Source organism: Drosophila melanogaster, chromosome 2R, assembly GCF_000001215.4.
Source record: "Drosophila melanogaster chromosome 2R".
NCBI classification, from domain to species: Eukaryota; Metazoa; Arthropoda; class Insecta; order Diptera; family Drosophilidae; genus Drosophila; species Drosophila melanogaster.
Genome location: NT_033778.4, coordinates 19,994,742 through 20,005,681, shown reverse-complemented (window position 1 = coordinate 20,005,681; position 10,940 = coordinate 19,994,742). Strand labels below are relative to the sequence as shown.

Below are 10,940 nucleotides of genomic sequence, written 5' to 3'. Positions count from 1 at the left end.
AGCAGCAAATTTATATCCAATGTTAAAAAAAAAGTATTGAGATAGTATAAATTAAAACAAAATGTATGTATGCCTGCCTTCCGCTTCATTTATGTATGGCTTAACTAGCTGAAACTTGCAAAAATCTAAGCTAGACACAAGTAGATAAGATATCCTTCCCAGTGTACCAAACATCAACTAACTAACAACATCTCGGATGCACTTTCGCAATGATTTTCCAAGTAATGGAATTTCAATATGCACAGCTTCTGGCAACTTTGCAGTAGGCAAACAGAATAGAGTGAACCTGGTAACTTTCACTTGACAGTCGTCATCTATACACATTTTGCATGTTATCTGGCTGGCTTGTGTCCTTGATGTTTAAAGTAATCTCTCAATTGTACAATGACCGAAGCACAGACAAACGAGGAACTTTAATTATAAATAATTAGATGCGGTCGACGCGGAGGCAGAAGTGCACTCAGTCATGCAGAGTTAAGGAGTAGTCCAGCCCAATTTCCCAGAGCATGTGTTATTAATGATGACTAATGTGGCAGTAAATATTTGTTTATCCAATTAATATTGCCAGGCCTACAGAGCCGAGTGTGAAATGCACTCAAACCTATACTGATTAAACATTAGACTGATAAGAACTACCTTGCTTTCCATATAAAAGAACGCTGCCCAAGATAGAGCGTTAGAAGTAGGAGAGACTGGACGACGTAAACAATGTTACCCAATTGGCTTACCGAAGAATATTTACAGCCGAAATTGAGGGCTTACTACAAGGATGATCAGCTGAAGGTCGTGAAAGTCTGGGCAAAGCCAGCAACCGAAAAAGGTCAAAACTACATGAGCCTTATGACCCGTATCCACGTGGAGATTCAGCAGGGCGATGGATTATTGCAAAATAGAACCTACATTATCAAGGAATCCCTATCAGAAGATTGTCCCCAGGCGAAGGTATTTTTGGAGTATGATGTGTATAACCGGGAAATGGATATGTACGAGTTTATCCTGCCGAAAATGAATGAACTTCTTCAAGAAGTTGGCCTTACTGGAAAGTTCACTGCAGATACGATTTTCGTAGACCGGGAATACAGAACCATAATATTGGAAGATCTGGCGCAGTATAACTACGTGAATGCGGATCGGGTGAAGCAGCTGGATCTGGCTCATACGAAATTGACTTTGGAAGTGTTGGCAAAGTTCCATGCAGCATCCATTGTCGTGAAACAGCGCCATCCCGAACTCCTGACCAAGAGCCTTTTTATTCACTGTTTTTCGCGAGACAATAAAGGTTACACGGAGGTGTACGAAGGTGTTTTATCGGCTTTTATAAGGTTCATAAATGAACAACCAGTTTTAAAGAAAAAGTACGGTAATAAATTACAAAAAATACATGAAAATATCATGGATTATGGAGCCAGGACCTTTGAGGTCGGAGAACAAGAACTGCTGACCTTAAGTCATGGTGATTGCTGGACCACCAACTTTTTGTATCAGTATGATGATGCGAGCAATCCCCAATCAGCCGTAGCCATAGACTTTCAATTCAGCAACTTCACCTCCCCTGTCAACGACTTGCATCAATTCTTCACCGTTTCACTGCGAGATGAAGTTCAGGACATGGAATCCGTTCTTGTTGAGAAATACTACAGCGACCTCAAAACGAACGTGGATACTCTGTCCTATAAGGGAATATTTCCTAGTCTCCAGGGGTTCCAGAAACAGTTCGAAAGTCGTCGATTCATGTGTAAGTACCTAGAGCTAATCCATAAAGCTTATACTAAACCCTTTTCCTTTTTCAAATAGGTCTGTTAGCCCATCTCTTCAAGCCCGTTATAATATACGACGGCACTGAAGTGAGCTCAGACTTCTCAAGTGTCTATAAAGATACCGAAGAGGGCATTCGATTCCAGAAAGCTATCTATGCCAACGAAAGGGTGTTGAAAAGTGCAACAAAATTATTAGCTATGCTTGATGCCAAGGGTGTTTTGAATCTTCAGTAGACTAAGCTATTCGAGTACTTATCATAGATTCATTCAGCTATATCAGTAATACATTTTAATAATATACATATAGATTTTACTAGTAATATTCGTATATATTTCGAATGAAAAGCCATATTTTCCAAGCTCTGCAATCTCGAATCGCATCTGCTACATGGGCAAACACTCATCTGGAGTTATGCTGGTCAGTATTTTCCAGGTGCAGAGATGCCAATATCGTGTTATCCATTCTAATTAGCCCTGCCCATGCTCGTGGGCCATCATTCGTCCGCTCTTAGCCCCCGATGGTCGGTACATTCGAGTCGGGCCAAGACGGCATAGCCTTTCGAAATTTACATTGGCCATTCGGCGCCTAGCATGCACTAAATTTAACGTCAGTGCCCCTTGGCCAAAGTCGAAGCCACATCCGAGCCCCATAAACTTGGTCGGCGCTCTTCTGAGATGGGAACTGCATATATATTGTACATACATACATATACGTACATGGGATAGCCCTCGCTTTCTGGCCAATTAATTTACGCGCACTTGGCGAGCACTTTGGCTTAGAGAGATGCGGCACGATGCTTATCGCCGGATTAAACCTATATCATTTCATTATTATTTGCCCGCTAACGGTGGACCAAGTGGATATGGCGCTCCCTTTGGTGGGCTCGTCGCGCTGATGCTGGCAACATTTCTAAATTAATTAGCCGAGGACGAGGGGCTTGGCTGCACTGCAGCAACTCCCGGGTTGAGCAACCAATTTTGACAGCATCAGCCAAAAAAAAAAAAAAAAATCGCAAAAAATATAAAGAGTGGAAAAGAAAAGCCAGTTAACATTTCGGTAGTCGTCGGGGGCCGTCTTATCTTAAAGCCACACGATGCCAGGCGACGTCGACGACAACGACAATTTATTGACAAGACAATGGCGCTCAGCGTATGTAATTAATCTCGACATAATCTGAGTAGATAATTTTTGCCGCTCGTTGTTTGTTTGCTGTTGGTTGGCTCAGGCTTGTTGGCTGTTGCATGTTGCAGTTGCTTTTGTACTTTTTGTTGCCCGTTTGTGGCGGTCCGTTGGCGGTCTATTTTGGTGTGTTTGCGGTGCTCGCCTCCTCGAGAGGCGCTTCTTTGGTCATGTTCTTTTATAGCCAGCCCGCACCGATCCGGGCCCTGTCAGCTTTATGAAGTGCACAGGCGGCCCATAGAGGGCTAGGGACAGCGATATTGTCCTTTTACGGCCTTCCTCCACATTGCTGGCCTTTTTCAATTAAGTAAAATGCAACAAATGCAATCTGCGGAGCATTCCATAAACCTTACGGAATGCCCCTTCGTCCCACTTCGTCCATTACATTTCGTTTAGTTACCCCGTCCTATATACCATATAGCCCGGACTTTGGCCTACTTTCCACGGGGTGCTAAAGTACCCTTGCCATTAATTCAGCGAAAAAGTTTTTACACTGAGGTGCGGCATGTTGGGCGAAATGAATTTTTCCCAGCTGCGGGAAACCTTGCAACTAGTGGGTACGTAATACCAGCAGCGTTTTAAAATATAACCAACTTAATTAATTTCAAATGTCTGTAACTTGTGGCCAACAATCATTTAATTTTGGATCACGTCCTTTCAGTTAAGTATACAAGTTTAATATGAATATTTAATAATCTGCGATACATTTTAATGTAACAGGTCATAGCCGTGGCTCTTTAATTACTGTAGTTAGTATTAATTAGTATCTGACTAAGCATTGCAATCATAATCATAGGGTGTTTCGCATTCGAAAGCCTCCCATATCAAACTTAATGGATTATGCGTACGTGGGAAAGTTGAATTCGTATCAAAAATTCAGTATGAATTGTTATAATGCAGGCAGTGGAGCAGCCCTCGACCCACCGCTTACCCGACCATCGTGCAACATGCAACAATGAATTTACATTAATGATGAGACTGCCTTATCCCACCCCAATCCCCCTCCCCGTCCTAACTTGTGTGCATCCACAGCCAAAGTTTCGCCGAATCGTAAAGCAAATGAAACTATGCGAGGCACAGTTTTATTTTTTAGTATTTTTTCGCCCTCCCAGCCTGTATGCAATTTTAATGCTTATGCCCGAAGCTTCCATCTAACCATCGTGGCACCTCCCCAAGACCCAGTCTTCCATTCCCATCCCATCGCATCCCGTCCCGGCGATGCCTGTGCATCCTTGGCTCCCATGGTGGCCATTTGGACGGCGTTGGCAAATTTTACGACCATGCATATTTCAGATAGCGAAAGTGAAATTATGAGCCGCAATTTTTGGCAAACTTTTAAAGTGGATGGATTTCATTCCAGCCCAAACCACACCCACTGGCGGTGCATCCACCTAAGAGCCAGGCGACGGCTTTTTTGACAACTCATCACAAAGTTGATTGCCATTTAAGAGCCGGGATGAAAATGCCTGAAAACGATATTAGAAGACATTGGCTGGCACTCGTAAAGTTGTTAAATTAAGTGGAAGTGGCACAGCGAAATGTCAACTGCTGTGACGAGTTTGCCTGGTTTTCTTACGGCTTGTGGGCAAACATTTGGGAGCGGCGCACCGATAATCTGACTTGATGGAGCACTGTCAATAGCCTGCGAAATAGTTATCCATTTTCACCGGCGCCCAGGGGAAATTCTTAAAATTCGTAGCCTTATCATAAAATGTAGTAATTCATTTAGCGTATATAAAAACTAAATGTTCGGAAGTACAGCAAAAATTTAAAATTAGGAATAATTTACTAAAACAATGAAATCTACCCAACTTTTGGAATAAAATTAAAAGTAAAAAAAAGTTATCAAACTTTACCCCAGATGGGACTCGAACCCACAATCCCCGGCTTAGGAGGCCGATGCCTTATCCATTAGGCCACTGGGGCTTGTTTTAGTGGCCGGCAAACTGCTTCTATGAGTTCACGGCTCGCATGTATGAGTCAGTCAGCGTCAACACATGCACTGGGTATATTGTGTTTGTTTTATGAATAACGTTATGGGTTGGAAATATGTAGTCCTATAACGAAATAAGAGAAACACGGGATTTTTGAAGTTTATAAAAACTGTTCCTACTTAAGCATTTGGAAGACATTATCAACAACATATGCCTATAAAAAACACACTTGTGCGAACGAGTAAATATTACCCAAATAAGTAGTCAGATAAATATGTTTGCTTATTTAGTTGTTTCTCTATAACATATGATGTTTTAACAGTTGTTTTGCCACACAATTAAATTCAAGCAACACAAATTATATTTTAACTTTCATTGTTCTTATTCTGCTTATTCCTAAGACTTGAGCTTTATAATAACGTTCTGTCAACGAATATAACACGCCCCAGTGGCCTAATGGATAAGGCATCGGCCTCCTAAGCCGGGGATTGTGGGTTCGAGTCCCATCTGGGGTAAAGTTGTTCTCTTTTTTATTAAAATTTCTTTACATACTAATGTGTAACAATCGCTTACGTTTTGTATTACGTAAATTAATTCTAAAATGTTTTATGAATAAAGGAGCCGTCGTTTGACTCATTCGTTATATGCAAATGAGAATTACGTAATCTGGAGCAGTGACAGCAGTAGCTATCTGTGGTGTCTGCCGCCTGTCTTTTCGACCATTGTATTGATTTTTTATACCAAACATGTTTATTGAGCCTTTCTGTTAGTCTATGGGTAAATGGGGCCTTTATTTATTACAACTACATTAAACCGAAAATGTCACGACATTAATTTCGCAAATGCGATTAATAAACGTCAGCATAATGTCATTGTTTGCAAATGCCCCAAGGAGCCAATAGTAGTTGTTGTTTGGGGCCAGCTATTATGTACAAGCCATTGACCACAAGTCAAGTAAAGTAAAGTCAAGTCAAGTCTGGTCCAAAAAGTCAGCCAGACAGCGAGCAGCGCAAACATGATTTACACCCAACCATTGTCTGTCTTCCCAAATGGCTCAAAATAGCAAATAGCAAACAGCGAAAAGCCGCCAAGGTGTCTGTTCGTTGCGTGCCCCACAGTTTGGGGAAGCTTCTTGAACCGACCCAATTCTTTGGCATCTGGGGCTTGTTTGGCCACCCGAAACGCGGTCCGCTAATGAGAGGACCAGGGGAAATTAAAAACGGGCAAATTGCAAAACTGATGAGAAAGAGGAAAATCCGGGTAGCTGCTGCTGTGACAGAGAGCCTTGAAATGTCGCTGGGCGCAACAGTTTTCCAGACCACAAATCGCTTTGGCAGCCGGGCGCATGCAAAAAGCCAATCTTGATTACAATCAGTGCGGATATCAGGTACGACCAAGGACTTTTGGGGCGGCTTTGGCAGTGGGTGTGGAAGGGGAGGCGGTGCCCGTTCGCATGTTGCGCGGCGATAAAGATCAAATGAGAAATGGATGTCGCCGACGCAGAATCCAGATGACGGCCTGGTTGCATGCTGCGTAGATATTTGCATCGCTGTGACAAGATTTGTGAGCGCCCAGCTGCAAATCGGAGCATGGCAAGTAGCTGGCGGCCCGCCATTAACGAGCGAGCATACTTCAAAAGCATTTCATACATCCAAAAAACAAGAAAAAATAATTTAAAATGTTATTTTATCAATACTAAAAAAGTAAAGGAGAATGAATGTACATATTTCCTTCTATATATAATTTAACATAGAAAGTTTGTCCATAATGACAGCAAGTTTTAAAGTGCTTATGCATTTAAAATTATATATTTTATCCAAAATTATTTAATATTGCGAAATCAGTTAAGAAAATCCGTTCTTCATCTCTAAAGTTCATATCGATTCCGCCTGGCAGGAGATTTTGCACCAACACAATTGAGTACTCAATTTCAATTTCGATTCGATTATGGCTAGGATCGATTTTACTTGATTACCTCCACCGAAATTCAAATTTTCTTGGCTTGTCAAACTGGTTTCGGGCTTGAGTATCGGTAGACGTGTTCGGTTGATGTACCTACAACTAATTGACAGCTTCCAGTTCGATTCGAAAAAGCCGTTAACAGCATTTCGTGATATGTCACGCGCCGGGCAATAAGCATATGAAAAGTTGCAGCCATAAACCTGCCCACATCTTCGGTTCCTCCGTAGTCCACCTCAATTACTCGGCCTCTGCGCAGGCCGTAAATTATTTTGCCAGGCTGTGCAAATTAATTTCAGCTAACTGACAGACTAGCCAGAGACTCCAACTCGGAGACTCTCGAACGGCATTCGATTGGTTGTGTATATTATGAGCGGAGCCCCGCCCACTTGGCCGCCAGCACCGTCACCTGGCCGCCAAATTTGGCTATCAATTTGGCCAAATTTCTGGCCGCCGTCCGCTTGTGACAGTGACATTTTCGTTTGGCCGACGCGTGCCCAAGCCTCACAAAACAGCAATTATGGCGAAGCCTAAAAACACTGCAAGGCAATTATAATTAAGAAAAATTAACTTAATAATAGGGGTATTTTGTAGTCCGAAAAACATTTATTTGTCTTCGTAATTCATTGACAAAAAAGTGTTCGATTTGATTAACTTTTGCTGTGTAAATGGGAATAGGTATCTTTGAGGAATGTGAATGCGCTAGGATGGCCTCACCGTTAGGCCCGCCCTCGTGACATTGCAACAATGCAGGAGGTGAACTTTGACATGACCTCAGCTGGCATAAATCAAAGCGCAGTTCGGGCCATTGTAAGTCGTCTAGGAGGCACATCATCGCAGAGATGCGACTCTTGCATCGAGGAGATTCGGTCTGGAGGAGTAGGTTTGGCTTTCACGCCGAATGCATGGGTCACACCTGAACTGCGCAGCCATCAACCCGCTAACTAAATCAACAATCGTGGAACAATGGAGGGGATATACTATATACATATACCGTACATACGATGCCAAAAGAGCCGCGCAAATTAAAGTTAATCGAATGCCTTTGACCTTTTCACACAGCCCTTCTCCTTCTTCCTTGTGTCGAAAAGTGCATTGCATTGCATTCGATTGGCAATTTCAGATAAGGGCAGTCGAGAACCTTTGCCATTCGCTTCATACTGAAGCGGGGAACACCCTGTACACAGAGCTGTAAATTAGAACGTAGCCATCTAGCGGGGAGCGGAGGTAGCTGCGAGAGAGTGGCGCCCTCTGCTGGGCGTAGGCAGTTTGGGAATTGAAAGAAATCTGATCGATGATCGATTGGGAAAATCTAAACAGAATTAAAGCAGAAAAAATCAAAAGTATAAGCTTAAATTAGCCGGTCAAAGTAATCTTTGTTATTCATAATCCTACCATATATTCTTTTGAATATGCCATTATTTAGTTTGAAAAAAAGCTTAATTCCTCCCGGAAAAATGCATATGTATACTGCAAACAGACTACTATGCCATGAACTGTTATGTGAACTAAACATCAGACGGGCTAAAAAAAGGAAGGCCAACTGAATATTAACCTTAATTAAATTTGTCATATCTGGGGTCTATGATCGGGCGGCAACTTGGGGCTTGTGTGTGGCCGGGCAGCTCTCTTTGGCCCAGGGTTCAGTTTAGAACTCCAGCTAATGTCACCGTCACCGGCAACATGACGGTGAACAGCCAGACAGCAAAAACAGTGTTCGAACCGGGGCTAAAATTAAACAAAAGGCGGGCAAATAAAGCAAAGGCGAAATCTATGTTAAAACTCAAGCGATTAGAATCGTTTTGGCCGGCTAAAACACACCTAATTGCCGGACAAGTTGCTAGAGGACGGCTAATTGAAACGCCGCCCGTTCGTGTTTTTTACCAGATTCTTATTTTTTTCAAGGTTCACTGTGGGTAATTTCAGTGTGTGTGTGGCTGTTTTACTAGATTGCAAGACTTTTTTCATCAGTTTTGCTGCACAGAATAATTTCAATTTTATTTACCTGTCTTGGGAGCGGCCGTGGCCAGACACGTTTTGCTTTTGGGCCCAAACAGAACACAGAGACATGGCTGAAACTGAAATAGAAAAAATGCATTTGCTGAGCATGCAAACCGCGAATCGAGCGGACAATAAATACGGGCGACCGCCCATTTTTATGGCAATCAAATGCGTTGTTTAATTCGAATTGACTTTTTGAACTGGCTGGGAACTGGAGAACTGGGAAACGTGTCGCACGTGCCACTCCTGCCCCACTGTGATACTTTATTCGATTATTGGTGTAGGGATTGTCAACTGTCATTTCGATTATTGGGATCGCAGGCCACCAAAGAGTGGAATTACTTGCAGATAACAAGACACAAAAGAGTGACCTACAATTCTGATAGTGCACACTCGAATTACCGGTTATCGTTATTTAATGATTGATCTGCTGGCATAGATAGGAATGGCGGATAGTCATTTTATTTTGTAATGTTAAACATATCACTTGTCCGTTTCACATAGTATCTAAGTTTTCCAATGATAGATACATATTTAGTTTAGTATATGGACCTAACAAAAGTCTAAATCATTTTCCAATCCAGCAAAGGAAGAAGAAGTGCCTAAGTACTTTCCGATTAAACTTCTGAACAAAGCCCATTTGTAAAGTTTTCAGTGTAGGCTGCCTGGCAATTGATAGTTATACCATAAACTTGCTTTTAGAACTATTGCACAACACCCGAAAACAAAAACCAGCCCATTTGCCCGAAAAAAAAAATAAATGCAATCAGCGGAAGTTGCCTTCTTCTTTTCTCTTGGTCAAAACAAGTTGCAGTTTTGGCTTGGGTTGAATGGGATTGCGGTGGGCGTAGGATAGGGGCGTGGCATCGGGTCGGGTGCCAAACTTTGTGGCATAAACTTTTAATGAGTTCTTTTTATTTGCGATTTGCATGGCCACGCCCCCCATTTGTCACACAAATGAAATCTGCCAGACCGAAATTGCATTAAGTTGCCGCTTGTAGGGCATTCATATCCACCACCAACCGAAAACCACCCACCGCCCACCACCCGATCTCAATGACATTGCCTACTTGGAGGAGCCAAACTTTGGTCAAAGACACTAGCCCCGCCTCGACGGACTCAATGATGAGCAGAAAACAAAAATTGCGAAATAAAATAAATAAATATGCCCGAGTGCAAAACTTTTAAATTGAAAATGCGCTTTGAATATTTCAGCGCTTCAGATTCTCCGGATCCTTTCGCCATCTTGTGCGCCATTGCACTCGCTAACTGCACTTGTGCTCATCTTTGTCTCCAGCTCTGGGCTTCCTGCCACGCCTACTTTGCCCACTTCCATCTGTCGACGTCTGCGAGAGGCGAAAATAATTTGAAATTTTAATTAAAAGTATTTGGGCAAAAGTTGCTGCGCTGCCAGCGGCTCTGCTTTTCTATCACCAGACAAATACGACAAAATCAAAAACACAAAAAACGAATAAGCGAAATCACGAGCGCAATTGGCAAGACTTGGAGGAAACTATTTCCGGGCCTGCTTTTCAGCCCGGTTCGCTCGATGGCATTTCAGCTTAAATTTTAATATCCCCGCCGACGGCAAAAATTGTGCACTTGAACATGCAGCCGAAAAAAGCAATTGTTGCGGATGCGACAAGTGTCGTCCTTACAAGGGCTTTACTGCTCATTTCGTTTCATGAAGCGTTTATGCGCAAAGAAATTACGCAAACAAAAAGCTAACATAAAATAACAACTGAAGTTGCTACTTCTGCACATGATGAGTGCTGCACACATCATCTGTTCACTACTCCGTTCAAGTTTATTAACTATTTTGCTCATTTCGTAATTTATGTATGTTTGCAACAAAAGGTGCGTGCCCAGCACTTTGTTTTGAGTTCCCGAACTGTGTTTTACGCATGAACGTTTTGTTTAACAATATGCGTATGTGTAACAAGCGAAAATAATAAAAAAGTTTAAGCATTTGCCTTACTTGAAGTCCACTACTTTCTTGTAGCCATAATTAAACCCTAGAAGCTGGTTGGCCAAAAAGGGGAAAAGAAGCCTCAGGAGCAGAAGCCTCTTCGTGTTTGCTGCCAGAAGGACAGAAGGAAAGAAAGAAAC

At 42.4% G+C, this 10,940-nt stretch overlaps 1 protein-coding gene and 2 non-coding genes across 3 annotated transcripts; 2 read left to right on the top strand and 1 right to left on the bottom strand.

The window, feature by feature from the left end:
• The first annotated feature begins 678 nt into the window (after positions 1-678).
• On the top strand, positions 679-2,062 carry CG16898 (uncharacterized protein). Its single transcript, NM_137608.3, has 2 exons — positions 679-1,735; positions 1,795-2,062. Exons 1-2 carry the CDS (start codon positions 709-711, stop codon positions 1,989-1,991), a joined length of 1,224 nt encoding a protein of 407 aa, NP_611452.2. The 5' UTR covers positions 679-708; the 3' UTR covers positions 1,992-2,062.
• Positions 2,063-4,790: 2,728 nt separating this feature from the next.
• On the bottom strand, positions 4,791-4,863 carry tRNA:Arg-CCT-1-3 (transfer RNA:Arginine-CCT 1-3). The gene has a single exon. It is a non-coding gene; the product is annotated as a tRNA-Arg (tRNA).
• A 450-nt stretch (positions 4,864-5,313) lies between these two features.
• Positions 5,314-5,386, top strand: tRNA:Arg-CCT-1-2 (transfer RNA:Arginine-CCT 1-2). The gene has a single exon. It is a non-coding gene; the product is annotated as a tRNA-Arg (tRNA).
• Positions 5,387-10,940: the final 5,554 nt, after the last annotated feature.